Consider the following 17,060-nt stretch of genomic DNA (forward strand, 5'->3'; position numbering starts at 1 on the left):
AGAGGAGTAGAGTACTTTAGAAACCAAGAGAGGAGAACGTTTACATGGGGAAAAGGCTGATAGAATTAAATACATGCAGGGAGGATAAAAACTGCGAAAAAGCCCCAGAGCATGCCAGAGAGGATTGGCAGATTAACTGGAATTTGCCAAAGCCTCAGAGTTTTTTGTTGTTGTTTTTAAAAGGATTTGGTTTCCAGTGTAAACATATTGTTGCACCTTTTTTGGTGGGGGGGCTACTTCTTAAAAGATTAATGCACCACTCAATTCATTTATACACTGGGTGCTTTCTAAATTCAGATTCAAGTATTTGACATTAAATCACTCCTGAGAAAATTTGTTTTTTTTTTAGATCTTGCCATATTCAGAAGTTGCTGAAGTTCAAGAGACAGTGAGTAATATATGGTGCTATGTTTGAAATGTTAACATTTTTTTATTTTTTGAGGATTTTGAGTTGGATTCTTAAAATATATTTTTCACTGTATTTTATCATAGATTATGTCATTATACTAAGTAATTCATGTAGATTGAAAAGATCACTTTAAAAATGTTTTCATTTTTTCCAAAATGTGAATGGATTTAATTTTTTTTAACTGTAAAAATAATGCATACCAATGGGGGCATATTTAAACAATAAGAAGAGTATAATAAATGAAATTCTACCTTCTAGAGGCAACCACTTTTAGTATTTTGGTGGCCTCTTTTCTAAGTTTCTTCATATGTATATGTCTTACATATGAAATTTTATAAAAGTGGAGTCATAAAAACTTTTTTTTAACCTATTTTAAAAGTCAGCACATAATGAATGATGTTCAGTCAGTGGGAAAAAAGCTTCAATGGCTACATAGTATTTCATTGTATCAATGTATTATTTAATAGTAGAATACTCTTTTAGATTACTCTAAGTGATGTGATAAATATCTGTGGACACATCTTTTTAAATATTTTGGGTGATCACTTTAGTGTACATTCGTAGAAGTGCATTTGCTGAATCAAAAGTCTGATTAGGTTATTTTAAAATAACTGCCTGGGCAGGCCAATTAATAATCTCTATCTAACAGTGATAAGCTCTAGTTCCTAGAAAAATATTTCTGTAAAATATCTCCTATAAAACCCAGGGATAAAATGTACACAATGTGTGTTTCACAGTTGATTGCAGGAATATAAGAAGTTCAGAGTGTAGAAAGAGGACTCCTGTAGGAAGAACAAACAAATCTTTGCTGTGTTTTAGATCTCTCACTGAAGATTCTTACTTCAAGGGCCAAAGATAACATTAAATAGAGCACTCTTGGGGTGTTTTATATAATCCTCCTTCCAAATTGTGGCTTCTGAGAGCCAGCTGCAGAAGGATTGCTTCTATGAACACAACCTGATTAACTATGTTGGGGGAAGAGGAGCAACTTGCTTGAAACTTTTTTTTTTTTTTTAACTTTATTTTCAAGTTGTATCAAAGCTGTGCTTTGGCTTAAGCTCAAAAGATGGCTTAAGTGAAATCCATATGTATGTTAAGGAGGAGGTGCTGTGCTTAAGGCAATGGAATCAGGCTTAATAGTTCTTATAGTATTGTTTCTGTGTTATAAAGTGGCCATCTGCCCTGAATTGCTTAGGACTAAGGGTTTTCCCAGGATGAAGGGTGTGATTATGAACGTCTACCTATTCATTTATACTTCCGAAAGATGGCAAGTTTTATGCTAATTAACGATGGTGTGGCAAGTATTTAGAAGTACATTAAGTAAAATCCCATTTTTGTATAATGCTCTTTCTCTGTTGTTTGTCAACTAAATTCAGTAAAGATTTAGGTAATGGTTGTATTTCATGCTTGTAGTTAAAATAGTTGTTAGTATACTAATTAATAATAAATAGAACAATTCTAGGCATGTTACTATTATTTTATCACTTTCACCCCATACTTTGTGCCAAAACAGAGAATCAGTGTATAGGAGAAAGAAACTGTTGAAATGACTGTGTGGACATTGTTGAAGGGATAATGACAAATATGGTGTTATTCAGTTAGAGAAAATGTTTCTATCAAAGCTTTAATGGTCTTTTTTTGAACAAGCTGAGGAAAAGTTCCGGGATTCTTTGAGTTTCACGTAATATTTTGGTTCTCTAACAAAAGCCAAGAAGAATGGCTAGCTTTTTATTTTTTAAACTTTACAAGATACTTGTGTAGAGTGTTCCCACATCAGTGATTTCACATTGTCTTTATTCATGTGTTATACAACATGGAGCTGTACAAATTAGGGCCAGGTCCTAAAAGCAGTAAAAGTAAAAAGTGTAGTATGCAATTTAGCCATGGATACAAGTGTTATAAGTTACTTGGTAAAATTATAATATATAATCTTCAATTACTTATATCCCATTTCCCATTGGCATTAATTATAGGCAACTCTGGGAGGGTAATTTCATTTGTATTACAGTTTAATGCCTTTGTATCTGCAGCATTCTGGGGAAGATTTCTGAAGTCTCACATATTTTTTTTTATTTTATTTCCACTTTTATTTAGAGTGTTTCAGCTTAATTCTTAGTTCTGTTTTTCCATTATAATGTATGTTTTCTGGTGCCTTTTCTTTTTTTCTGTCGCATTTTTTTAGTCTCCTGTGATTAGCCGTTCAGGTCTTATATCCTACCTGTCACACATACTATAATTTAAACTGTTTCTTTCCAACGTGAACCTTTCTCTGTACAGGTTTGTATGTCCAGTTGCCTACTTGATGTTTTGAGTTGGATGGTTAACAGATATTTCAAACTTAACCTGTCTCAAACTTAGCACTTCTGTTTCTTTCTGTAAACTAACTCTTCTCACTGTCCTTTCCATCTTAGACAGTGAGAGTTCCATTCTTCCAGGTACTTAGACTGCAACTCTTATATCATTTTGCTTCTTAAAAAAAAAAAAAATACAACAACAACAACAAAACTTCATACTTGTTCTGTTTGGAAATCCAGTTCGCTTTACTTTCAAAATATATTTAAAACTCACCTACTTCCTCTCACCCTCACTGCTACCACCTGGTCCAAGTTTCCCTTCAACTCTCCCCTAGAGTATTACAGTAACTTCCTAACTGATCATATTCTTGTCCCTCTAGTCCATTCTCAACATAGCAGCCAGAACAATCCTGTTAAAACATAATAAGATTATGTCACTCCTTTTCTCAGAAATCCAGTGGCTTCCTATCTCATTCAGAATAAAGCCAAGTCCTGACTAGGTCCTCCATAATTTGGCACCCCTTTACTTCTTTAGCTTCATTTCCTACTATGCTCTTCCTTGTATTCCAGCCTCTCTGGACTTTTTACTATGCTCCAAGTCCTCCAGACTTGCTCCCATTCCTCTCCTCAGCTCTACACTTATTCCTCTCTCTGCCTAGAATACTCTTCCCCTTCATATCATTATGATAAACTCCCTCATTTTATTCAATCAATTCTGTAGTGAAGTCTTCCTAGGCTACCCTATCTTAAATTATAACTCCCTCTTCCTTAACACTTTATGTGTCCTTGTTCTCTGCTTATTTTTTCCTTAGTTTTTATACTATATAATATGCAACACATTTTTACTTGTTTACTATGTTATTGTACATCTCTCCCACTAGAACATAACTACCACAAAGGGCAAACTTTTTGCCTTTTTTGTTCACTGCTATATCCCTTGGTGCCTGAAATACCTGTCTATATAATAGGTACTCATAAATACTTGGATGGAGCCATCAGTGATAAGAATAGACAGTGTTTATTTTGATTCTCCAGTGCCTCAATATGAAAAAAAATAGATTAATCGAATCACATTTCTATGACAAACATGCTTGAAGTTATGTTGAAAGCATAATTTGAAACAAATACCAGAATTTGCTGTATGGTAGGGATTATTTTCTGGGAGCAAACAGGCAAGGAGTACAGCTGCAAAGAAGTTGATATAATGCTGTTAATTAACAGAATTTGAAAATATGTATGATGAAAGTGAACTTAATCATTTATCCTAAATAGAAGACCAACTAAAAAAAACCTTCAGAAATGACTGGCCTTGTGAAATTAAATAGTCCCAGCTGTGCATATATGGTTAGAACTGTTGTTCTCCTTCGAGAAATTCATATTTAATGGTAAATCTAGGGAAATTAGTAATTATTCATATCAATACACAAAGATATTTTTAGAGACTATGAAATACCTGTCAAGTCAATTTCCTTCTTTCTGTTTTCCAGTATCATATTATTTATTGGTATATAACAAATTATCCAAAAATTAAGTGGCATAAAACAACAAGTACTTGTTATTTTATAATTTCTGTGGGTCAGGAATCCAAGAGCAGTTTACTAGGTGTCTCTGGCTCAAAAATCTCTCAAATGGTTGCAGTGAAGCTACTGGGGAGGCTGTGTGCTGCAGTCTCACCTGAAAGCTTGACTGGGTGGATGGAGGGCAAGAAGGGCCAAGGCAGGAGATTTATTTACAAACTCACGTAGTCAGTTGTTGACAGACATCATTCCTTCACCTCATGGGCCTACGTACAAGGCTGTCTCATGACTCTGCAGTTGGCTTTCCCCAAGGAGAGCGAGAGACTATAAATAAGATGGAGGTTATGGTCATTTAACTGTGTAATCTTGCAAGTGACATCCATTCACTTCTGCCATATTCTGTTCATTAGAAGTGTTTAAGTGAGTCCAAAATACTCTCTAAGAGGGGGATTATACACAAAGACATGGGGAACACTGGAGCCTTTGTATAGCTCTTCTGCCAAAAATACTTTAATCTTTCCCCCACATGCTTGCTAGTTGTGGTAACATGGCCATAAGTAACAGGGACTTGAGCACAATTAGTTCATTGTCATTATAGATGGATTTTTTTTTTTAGTTTGTGAAGTTGAAATCAGTTTATAGAATAATGGGCAAGTGTAGAAAAATGACTAGAGTGAATATCTTTAAAGGAGTTAAAACACAATTTTGAGCTTTAGGGAAGCAACAGGGCCAAGATTTTTCTGAAAGAGGCAAAGCAAACAACTGCAACCTTTCTTTTTGGTCACAGATAATTGATTCCTTCATTCCCTTTAAATAGAAGCAAGCAACAATGTAATCCGTGGGAATTTTTTATTTTTGTTGTGACTTTAGTTTTGATGTTACTATACTTGATATTTGAGATGAAGGAAAGCTAAGGACTCTATTTCTACCAAAGGAGACCAAAACACTTGTCCATAGGCAACATTTAGCATAATCTCCGTAGGCAACATTTAGCATAATGTTCTATGTTAAAATAGTTACTAGACAAAAGGTCTAGGCTTTTACTGTTTCTTTTAGTTGATTGCAAGTTACTCATTTCAGACTTAGGTCTTCCTACTTCCTAAAGACCAGTAGATCCATGTGCTAATAGTTCCTATTTAGTGGCTCCTAAGAAGATTTATCTGACAATAAAATTTATCAATTTATCATTCTAATCATTATTCCTCTTTTTTGCCATTTGAGAAAAAATTCATTCTACTTTATTAATGTCTTTGTAAAAGCTCTTTGCATAATGCTTGGCATATAATAAGCACTCGGTAAATGTTCCTTTCTTTTTATAGAAGAAACAGACTGAATTTCTATGTAGAGTTAGTGCTTTCATGGCATGCAGAACTAATATTTAATAGTGCATGGGTGCTATAGATTTTAAAACCACTTAAATATAAAGAATGAGCAACTTTGGGCTTTCCCTTACATTTCTAAATAATTTTACCACTCCTAACCTGAGTTAAAATTGAAAGTAGTTTTTGATTTGAGTAATTTTCAAAACAAAATACTTGGTTGATTTCATTTTTGTCTTTCCATCTTTGTTTTCCAAAATTTAAACAAATATTTGATAATGCTTAAGCCAACTTCTTTTTATGTGTGGCAAAGGAAATTCCTTGTGAATTATGATTATTAGGATTGATGTGCATGTGCTTTCTACTTATAAACTAATGCTTATTTTCCTTGTCCTTTTGTTTCACTGCTGCTTCAATCCTGATGCATTTTGCTTCTTCCTGGTTTGGATTGTATTTGTTTGCTGCTCAATTACCCTGCATTTAAAGCTTCTTGGTGATAGCAAAGATGTCCTTGGGCCCTCAAGTAAGTAGCCAAAGTTTGAATGGCATATTTGGAGACATATTTTGCTGTGTACTTGTAAAAGGCATACAGTATTTCTCTTTTGATTATTAAGTTGTCTACTTTTCTTTCTGGGCACTAAACAGCTGTCAGTGCCTGTCTGAGATAGATAGTGTTTGTATATTTACTTCTTGATTGTCTAAAGACGGATAGACGACTTCTTTGAGACTGGATATGGTACAAGAAATTCACTACCATTTGAAAATGAAAACTTTTGTTTTCATAGACTAGACTTCTTTGAGACTGGATATGGTACAAGAAATTCACTACCATTTGAAAATGAAAACTTTTGTTTTTTTCATAATCTTTACATAATAGATAATTTGGTTATGAAACACATTTATTTGTACTTTGGGGATTTCATAAGTGAAACATGTTTCATCTTAGGGATTTAGAAAATATACACATTAAATTTATGTCTGAAAAAAAGGTTTTTTGACCACTGTGGAGGGATAGATGATGAGTAAAACATGTGCCCTGCCCTAAAGGATCATGATAGTCTAGCAGGGGAGTTAGACCCCCATTAATAGATCATTTCAGAGCATTGTAACAGAGGCAACTTTTGTATTGGAAAATCACAGAATTACTGAGGTAGAAGGAACCTCAGATATCATCTAATAAAGCATTAACTTTGTAGATACAGAGCCTGAAGCTAAGAACTTAAAGGATCAAGGGATTAGAGTTGGGTACTAGCCCAGTGTGTTCTTTCCTGGTTTTAAAACATCGTAATGAAACCATCAGTTTGCTGAATTCACATCTGACCAAATAATTAAAATATTACTGTGTCATAAACCAGATAAAGATTTAAACTTTGGGGCATCTGGGTGACTCAGTAGGTTAAGCCTCTACCTTCAGCTCAGGTCATGATCTCAGGGTCCTGGGATTGAGCCCCGCATCAGGCTCTCTGCTCAGCAGGGAGCCTGCTTCCTCTCTCTCTCTGACTGTCTCTCTGCCTACTTGTGATCTCTCTTTCTGTCAAATAAAAAAAAAAACAAAAAAAAAGATTTAAACTTTATTCAACAGCAATGTAGAAATTATATTGATTTAGAAAGTTTTAGTATTTATTCCTAAACGGTTATCTGACCATTGGAAATCAGTTCACTGCTCTGGGCTCATTTTTTCCCCCATTGGCTAAAGAAGGAGACTGAGCAGGGTAACGGCAACCATTTTTCTAGTTTTAAAATTCTTTGGTATGGATTGGTTGCTGTTTGTCTCTAATACTGATTATAGTATATATGTAATTTTTTTCTAAAAAGAGACTATTTAAAGTAATATGTTAAAATTCCTTTTTAAAGGGACACCTACCTGGCTCAGTCCATAGAGCATTGCCAATCTTGATTTTGGGGTTGTTAGTTCAAGCCCCATGTTGGGTGTAGAGATTACTTTAAAACATTTTTTTTATGATTATTATTTAAGATTTTATTTATTTGAGAGAGAGAGAGAATAAGTGCACCCAAGCAAAGGGAGTGTCAGGCAGAGGGAGAAGCAGGTTCCCTGCTGAGCAAGGAGCCCAATGTGGGACTGAATCCTAGCACCCTGGGATCATGACTTGAGCTGAAGGCAGACGTTTAACCAACTGAGCCACCAGGCATCCCGAGTGTAGGTATTACTTAAAAGTAAAAATAAAATCTTCTTTAAAGATAAAATCTTTTTAAAAATTCATAATTGCAACAATTCATAGTATTTTAAATATATTGTTTATTTTATAACCAGCATTATTAGAATAGTAGAAAAAAATTTTTTAAGATTTTATTTATTTGACATCACAAGTAGGCAGAGAGGCAGACAGCCGGGAGGGGAAAGCAGGCTTCTTGCTAGCAGAGAGCCCAATGTAGGGCTCAATCTGAGCTGAAGGCAGAGTCTTAACCCACTGAGCCACCCAGGTGCCCCTAGAGTAGTAGAAATTTTAAAAGTTGAAAAAAGTATACAGATATCAAAATATTTTTATGTTTTCTTGGCAGCCTTACTTGTGATACCTGAGTGGATTTTCCAATTACTTTAGTTACCTCATATATTTAAATGTTGGCTTAGGTGAACTGATTGACAGTGCTAAACTGAAAAATAGAATTGAATTTTTAATACAGGTTAAAATGGTTCTGTTTTAGGAATTGGATTTTATAAATGGGGGTCTTTACTTACCACTTGGAATAGAAGAGATTTATTGTGATTACGTATTTTCTGCATATACAAACAAGACTATATAATATATATTAGAGATGAGTTTATATTATACTCTGTCAACTGTTAGAATGTTGAAACTGTGTATTTACTGGAGATCACAATCTTTTAGAGTGAAAAGTGATTTCATTAATATTAAGATCCGTATTGAATGAATAAAAACTATAATGATATATGCAAACATACTTAGTTTCTTTAAGTGTTTGAGAAAAGGTACACCATCTGTAAGGGGTTTGAGAAAAGGTAAACCATCTGTAAGGGGAGTCTTATGATTTACATAGAGATTACTTATGACTTTAATTACTTAACTTTATCTCAGCTTCCGTAGATTAAGTATAAACACCAGACTATGAAGCTTAAAAAAATTCTTCAGATTTTTGTATTGATGAGTTGACTTATTAATAAAGTAAAGATAGTAATTATAGAATCACATTCTCCTTAGAAGTTTACAGCTGGTACGTTAATTATGTTACTATTAATTATTCCAGCATGGTTAGTTTCTACTATACTTAAGATAATAATGCAACATGAATAGCTAAGTAGGTTACTTTATTTCCACTATAAAGTAGAACCAGAAGAGGGCACTGTTATGCTATCATGAGTACGTAAGGGAATTATGTCAGAAAGTATTCTGGAATCATGCAGTGAGTGATTCATTTGTCAAATATCTACCTCGTCATTTAGTAAGTATTTATTGTCAGTTTTAGGCCAAGGGGTACAGATGAAAAAGTGAATGCCCTTCTTGAGCTTACATTCAAATAGTACAATCTTGGGATTGTACAAATGATGTAGGACATCAAAATGATTTTTTTATATTTTGCAAATCCTATCGTCTGCATAGTTGTTAGTGTTCGCAAATGGGGTAAGAGAATAAATAGGAAAAAAAATCCTAAATTTTTTCTAAATATACAGTATACTCTCTATATTGCTATTTCCTTACACTCTCACTTCAACATTCTCAAAATCATAAATAGTAATACCTCAACTAGTAAGGAATTAGAGATAGATACAACTAAATTTGCACTTCTCAAACTGTTTTCTTCAGATACCTGTTACTGAATGAATACTGAAACATACTTTAATTCTATTAGTTGCTCTTCTCATAATGTATTTTAAATTAGCCTAAAATGTACTGATGACTCATCCAGTGAGTATGTGTTGAACCTACCACTCAAGAACATGAATCTTTAAAATCCCTCATATTCAACCGTGTGCTCCTTCTCTCCTCTATTCCTGTTGCCTGCCCCCAAGAAGTGATGACTAGATTTTATGTTTTATCATTTGCTTTTTTAAAAAATGTATTTTTTTATATTTTTGAATTCCATATGTGTCACTAAGTTTTGCTTGGTTAATTTTATGAGTGATATCATGCTGTATGTCATATTCTAGAACTTGTTTTTTGTGTTAATATTGTTTTGGGGTATACCTACAGATCATTCCTTTTCAGTGCTGTAAGCTATTCCATTATACGCATATCTATAAATCCATTTTATTTTCAGTTTATGAATATTTAAGTTGTTTCGATTTTTGCTCTATGAACATTCTTGTTGTGTCTTGGTAAATGCATATAAGAGTACTATTTCTAGATATAAACCTAAAAGTGGAATTGTTGGACCCATAGGATATGCTGAAATTCAGTTTTATAAGGTGGTTCCATATTGTTCTCCAATATGCTTGTATCAGTTTATTCTCCAGCAGCAGTGCTTAAAATGTCTCATTGATTCCTATTCCTATCAGCATTTGGTGCTATCAGACTTACTAATTTTTGTCAGTTTTACTGAGTTTAAAATATTTACCTCATTGTGATCTTAGTTTGTCTTTTTCTTGTTACCAGAGAGGATGAACATCTTTGTGTATATTTATTGGCCATTTGCATTTCTTGCATGAACTCACTGTTCAAGTCCACCTCCCCCCATTTTCCTTTTTCTTTAATTAAAAATCTTTTTTGTGCTAAGGTACAGTTGACAACCTTATATAAGTTGACAAACTTATATTAGTTTCAGGTATACAGTGATGATTCAGTATTTGTATATTTTGCAAAATGGTCACCACAGTAAGTCTAGTTAACATCCATCACCATACATAGTTACAGATTTTTTTTCTTATGATGAGAACTTTTAAGATTTATTCTCTAAGCAACTTTCAAATATGTAGTATAACATTAACTAGCTATAATCATCATGCTGTACATTTCATTCACATGACTTATTTATTCTGTAACTGAAAGTCTGTACCCTTTGATTCCCTTCACCCATTTTGCCCGCTCACCACCCCCGTTTGTGTCTGATCTAGGAACTTGGTTTTATTTTGTTTTTTAAGATTTTATTTATTTGACAGAGATCACAAGCAGGCAGAGAAGCAGGCAGAGAGAAAGGGGGAAGCAGGCTCCCTGCTGAGCAGAGTGCCCAATGTGGGGCTCGGTCCTAGGACCCTGAGATCATGACCTGAGCCGAAGGCAGAGGCTTTAACCCACTGAGCCACCCAGGTGCCCTGTAACTTGGTTTTTGAACTTGGATCATACCGTATTTGTCTTTCTCTGTCAGACTTATTTTATTTATCATAGTTTCCTCAAGGTCCATCCATGTTATGAATGGCAAAATTTCATTCTTCTTTATGGCTGAGTAGTAGTCCATTCATTTGTCAGTGGCACATAGGTTATTTCCATGTCTTGGTTATGGTAATAATACCATGCTATGGTGAACATAGGGGTACATTTATCTTTTCAAATTTCTGTCTTCATTTTCTTCAGAAAATTATATGGAAGTTGAATGCTAGATTGTATGATAGTTTCTATTATTAACTTCTTGACCTTCCATGCTGTTTTCCATAGTGGTTACAACAATTTACATACCCAGCAACTGTGCACAGGCAGTCAGGTTTCTCCTTATCCTTGCCAACACTTGATATTTCCTTTCTTTTGGATAATAGCCATTCTGATAGGTGTGAGAATATAGTTCATTACGGTTTTGATTTACATTTCCCTGATGATTAGCGATGTTTAACATCTTTTCATGTACCTGTTGGCATTATTTCTCTGCAAAAGTGTTTATTTAGACCTTCTGCCCATTTTTAGTCAAATTGTTTTTTGCTGATGAGTTGTATAAGTTCTTAATGTATTTTGGACATTAACCCCTTATGAGATACATGACTTCCAAGTATTTTCTCCTATTCAGTAGGATTCCTTTTTGTTTTGTTGATGGCTGCTTTTGTGGTGCAGAAGCTTTTTAGTTTGATGGGGTCCTGTTGTTTATTTTTGCTTTTGTTGCCTCTGCTTTTGGTGTCAGATCCAAAAAACTATCACCAAATCTAATGTCAAGGAGCTTATTGCCTGTGTTTTCTTTTTTTTTTTTTTTTTCTCTTAAAGATTTTTTTCTTTATTTGACACAGAGAGATCACAAGTAGGCAGAGAGGCAGGCGGGGGGGGTGGGGGGAAGCAGGCTCCCCGCTGAGCAGAGAGCCCGATTCGGGACTCGATCCCAGGACTTTGAGATTATGACCTGAGCCGAAGGCAGAGGCTCAACCCACTGAGACACCCCGGCACCCCGCCTATGTTTTCTTTTAGGTGTTTTAGGGCTTCAGGTCTTACATTAAAGTCTTTGATCCATTTTGAGTTAATTTTTGAATATGATGTAAAGTAGTGGTCCAGTTTCACTCTTTTGTATGTGGCTGTCCATTTTCCCTAGTACTACTTATTGAAGAGACTGCCCTTTTCCCCATTGTGTATTCTTAGCTCCTTTGTCATAAATTAATTTGACCATTCATCCATAAGTGTATTTTGGGGCCCTGTGTTCTGTTCTATTGTGTCTTGTTTTTATGCTAATACCATACCATTTTGATTACTTTGACTATTGTTTTGCTTAGCTCTCTTATAGTTTGAAACCGGGGAGCATGATGCCTTCAGCTTTGTTCTTCTGTTTCAAGATTATTTTGATTATTCAGGGTCTTTGGAGGCTACATACAAATTTTAGAATTTTTGTTTTATTTCTATGAAAAATGCCACTGGAATTAAAAAAAATTTTTTTAAGATTTTATTTATTTACTTTAGCAAGAGAGCACATGCATAAGCTACAGGAGCAGTAGAGGAGGAGGGAAAAGGAGTGGGGAAAGAATCCCAAGCTCAGCATGGAGCCTAATGTGGGGTTCGATCTCATGACCTGAGCTGAAATCAAGAGTTGAAATGCTTAATGGACTGAGCCATCTAGGCACCCTGCCATTGGTATTTTCGTAGGGGTGGCATTGAATCTGTGAGTTGCTTTATGTAGTATGGATATTTTAAGAGTCTCATGCTCTACCGACTGAGCTAGCCGGGCGCCTAGTATGGACGTTATAACTATTAATTATTCCAGTCCATGAGCATAGACTGTCTTTCCATTTATTTGTGTCTTCAGTTTCTTTTATCACTGTCTTATAGTTTTCAGTGTATAGGTCTTTAATTTCCTTGGTTAAATGTATTCCTCGGTATTTTATGCTTTTTGATATATCCCTAAACTTTCCTATTTAATTGTTGGTCTTTTTCCAATTGATTTATAGGGTTATTATTACTATTTTAACATTCTGGATACCAACCCTTTGTTATTGTATATGTTGCAAATATCCTGTTTTTCTTCTTAACTTTTTATGGTACCTTTTGATTAAAATCTTAATTTTAATATAGTAGAATTTACCAGTTCTTTGTTGTTGTTTTTTTTTAAGATTTTATTTATTTATTTGACAGAGATCACAAGTAGGCAGAGAAGCAGGCAGAGAGAGAGGAGGAAGCAGGCTTCCTGCTGAGCAGAGAGCCCGATGTGGGGCTCGATCCCAGGACCCTGAGATCATGACCTGAGCCAAGGGCAGTCTTAACCCACTGAGCCACCCAGGCGCCCACCAGTTCTTTGTGTTTTGGATAATGCTTTGTTTTGTCTTTTTCAGGGAGTCATTCCTTACCAAGTTTATGAAGTTTTTTTTTTTTTGTATTTTCTTCTAAAAGGTTTTAGGTTTTGCTTTTTATGTCTTTAATTTTCGTAAAACTATTCTTTGTGCATGGTATGAGGGTGGGATCTAATTTTCCAATACTCAGTTTTCCTACTATCATTAATGGAGTAGTCTTTTTTGTTCCCTACCTCTTTTGTGTGTCTAGGCTCAACATATACATGGGTTTGATTATGAGAGCTCTCTGTTATGTTCTTTAGGTCAGTTTGTCTCTTCCTACATCAGTACCATACACTTTTTTTTCTTTTTTTTTTTTTTTGACAGACAGAGATTATCAGTAGGCAGAGAGGCAGGCAGAGAGAGGGGGGAAAACAGGCTCCTCGCTGAGCAGAGAGCCTGATGTGGGGCTCGATCCCAGGACCCCGGGATCATGACCTGTGCCGAAGGCAGAGGCTTTAACCCACTGAGCCACCCAGGTGCCCCAATACCATACATTTTTAATTTTACTAAGGCTTTTTAGGAATTAAGTGGATCTTGGGTTTAGTAACCAAAGGAGCTGCTATTTATGATAATGAAGTTTTATGCAAATATAAAGTTTGTTGATGGGTTCCTTTGGCAAGATTCTATTGAGCACCTTCACTATGCCAGAACCGTACCGGGATTGAGGATTTATGCAAGTATAAGGCAGACTCCCTTCTCATGTGGAGCTTATGGTCTAATGGAGAAGGCAGACGATAAACAAACAAATGGTATAATTTCAGACAGTGATAAGAGCTACAATGAAAATCATGTTCAATGAAGTGATAGATATAATTGCGGCAGAGTGCACAATAACCAAAAAAAATTTACAAGTTTATTGGGAACTTATTTATCACAAGTACCATGAAGAGCTTTTCTGAAGAGATGACATTTGAACACAGATAACAAATGATGAGAGGAGTCAATAGTGTGAAAGTCTGGGGTAGGAGTTTTCCAGGTAGAGGGAACCAGAGAGTTAAAGGCCCAGAGACTGGGGCAAAATGTCATGTTTTGAAGAATACCAAGAAGGCCATTACATTAGAGCCAAGTAACTAAAGAGGAGTGTAGTAAAGAATGAGATTGAAAATCAGGTAACGGGGGGAGGGAGGACAGCCACTTCTGAGTTCTTAAGCCATGGAATTTATTACAAGTATAGTGGAAAGCCATTGAAAGTATTTCTGCATGGTGCAGATCTGATTGATGATTTACAAAGATTGTTCAGGTTTCTATGTAGAGAATGAATTCTACACAAGCAAGGAACAAGGCTAAGTAAAAATCTGTTGCTGTGATCCAGTGGGAAAGCAATGGTAGCTCAGAACAGGGTGGTAGTTGTGGAAGTGGGGAAAAATAAAAGGATTCCGGATAAATTTTGAAGGTAGACTACAAAGATCTCACAGATGAATTGGATGTGAAACATGAAAGAAAGAGGGAAAATAGAAGATTATATCTAAGGTTTTTGACTTAAGAATGGGGAGGGGAGGAAAGTAATAATTCCACTAACTGTGGTGCAGGACAGGCAGGTTTAGAGAATTAGCAGAATCAAGAATTATGCTCTGGATAAATTTGAGATGCCTATTAAGTCATAGAAGTTATTTTAAGGCAGGCAGTTGGACAAAAGATATAAATTCAGGAGTGTATAGATTCTTTTTTTATGGACTTGATGGGAACATAAATTTTTTATATCTTGGGTGTTAAGGGGAGGTTTTTTTGAATTTTTACACTGAAATTTATAGGGCTAAAATATAATTTTTAAATGATTTGAATTTAAAGCAATTGATTTAGAAGATATGGTGATAAAAATGTGAACATGAAATTCTGGTTAAGTTAAAAATTAAATCTGTAGTGAAGACAGGATCATTCTCTCTCAAGATAAACCTAAAGTTTTTGTAGGCAGAAAACACAGAAATGTAAAATGAAAGGACATGGTGACCTTGGGGTACTGTGGATTTGGACACAATTTACCCTATTCACTCATTGAGTATGTTTCTCTTTTCTGTCCTCTCTGCATCTGGGCATTGTTTATCTTTATTAGTAGCTTGGTCAGATAGGTGAATAACAGCCTTAAACACTATTTAAATTGATTATTGGGGCAGCAAGCTTTTAAGAGATTAGACTTTGGAAGCAAATGCTGAGTTGGACATCCTATCTCTATTACTTAGTAGACAGTCTCTGAGTGATCCTCAAGTTTTTCTATCTATTACAGAAATCATACCTACTTTTCATGAAAATTAGAAATTAGAATAGAAATTCTAGTGAATGTAAATATTTTATGCTGCTGTTAATTTGTGTTTTTCTGATTACTAATGAAGGTTGACTCTCTTTATGTGTTTCTTGACCATTTCTATTTCTTTTATGAACTGTGTCTCTTATTTATTGCTTTATTGGCAAACATAAAGAGTTAATAGGACAATGAAAAGTCCATAGTAATCTGGGAGTACCTTTCATTATTTGTTGACTATGTATTTTCATTTTTATAATGTCTATATTTTGTGTAATTTGACTCTTGCATACCTACCAATTTCTCTTGGATTGATGGCAAACTACAATTAAAAGAACAAAGCAATTAAGCAAATTAAAGTATGGAATTGGTAAAATGAATATAACCATTGAGGCTGTTTCAGTCTTAGTTCTAGTCCATGTTATTAAGTATGCCATTTTGCAAATTATAACAGAAGTACAAATTCTTTTTTCTTCTTTCCTTGAGCTGTGGTAGCAAATAGTGACGAATCTCAACTTCTGACACCAGGAAAGATGAATCAGCGCCAAGGGAAAGAAGCTTATCCAACACCAACCAAAGATTTGTATCAGCCATCTTTTAGTCCAGCAAGTCCTCATAGTCAGGGTAAGAAATTGTGCTTTTAATTTTGTTGTTGTTTTAAGGGGAGAATGACATTTTAGGTCATTTTAGGTCATAACTTTTTTCTTGTTTTGGTTTTATGGTGTTCTTTTTATTTGTTTTGGTCATCCATTATACTCTTGAAATGAGTTTATTTTCCTTTAAAACCCTTTTAATTCCTCTTATATTCTCCAGTATACGTGGTTAAGTTATACTTTTTGTCTAATTGAGTGACTCTCAAACTTTGTGATCTCAAGACTGCTTTACAATATTAAAAGTTATTGAAGACCTCAAAGAACTTTTACATGGGTTAACCTATTGATATTTATTATAAATTAGAATGAAGAAATTTTAAAAATGTTTTAATTCATTTAAAATTATAATAAACCTATTACAGGTTAATATGAATAACATTTTTATTAAAAAACAGCTATGTTCCTCCTTCCCTTTTCCTCAAAAAAAATTTGCTCAAATTTGGCACTTTTGACATTTTGGGCTGGATAATTCTGTGTTGTGGGGGGCTGTCATGTGTCTTGTGGGATATTTAGCAGCATTTTTGACTTCTGCCCACTAGATGGTAATAGCATTTTCCCCAGTTGTATACAACCAGAAATAGCTGTAGACTTTGCCACATGTCCCAAATTATCTTTGGTTGAGAATTACTGTTATATAATTTTTGCAGATCTCTTTAATATCTAGCTAAAGAAAAGACACCTGCATTTTCATATCTGCTTGTGCAGATATGCACATCAGATACCATCAGTACAAATGTCAACACAATGAATATGTATTATGGAACAGTTTTGACCTTGCAGACTCTCTAAAAGAGTCTTGAGGACTTCCAGGGATTATGGATCTCACTTCCTAATTCATAATTGATAAATTTTGTATATTGAATTCTGCTTCTTAGTAAAGTTTATTTAATCAAATGCTTTGGACTCTTGTGGTACTACAATAGCCATGGTGGAAAGACTTCTGCTTTTAAAACTGAGCACTTAAATTTGGTGTTTGAAAGCTAA

At 34.6% G+C, this 17,060-nt stretch overlaps 1 protein-coding gene across 11 annotated transcripts in view; it reads left to right on the top strand.

Moving 5' to 3' along the window:
* The window catches only part of OSBPL8 (oxysterol binding protein like 8), a 153,148-nt gene that overhangs the window by 57,348 nt on the left and 78,740 nt on the right, over window positions 1–17,060 (top strand). The window contains exons 3-5 of one of the 11 annotated variants that reach the window (XM_046012050.1): window positions 350–388; window positions 6,026–6,062; window positions 15,910–16,047. In XM_046012050.1, coding sequence (XP_045868006.1) covers window positions 350–388; window positions 6,026–6,062; window positions 15,910–16,047 — 214 coding nt within the window. Of the gene's footprint in view, window positions 1–349; window positions 389–6,025; window positions 6,063–15,901; window positions 16,048–17,060 lie in introns of those variants that run through there. The other 10 variants (XM_046012051.1, XM_046012053.1, XM_046012052.1 and 7 more) reach the window with 10 other exon arrangements.

This window comes from Meles meles, chromosome 7 (assembly GCF_922984935.1).
Source record: "Meles meles chromosome 7, mMelMel3.1 paternal haplotype, whole genome shotgun sequence".
Lineage (NCBI taxonomy): Eukaryota > Metazoa > Chordata > Mammalia > Carnivora > Mustelidae > Meles > Meles meles.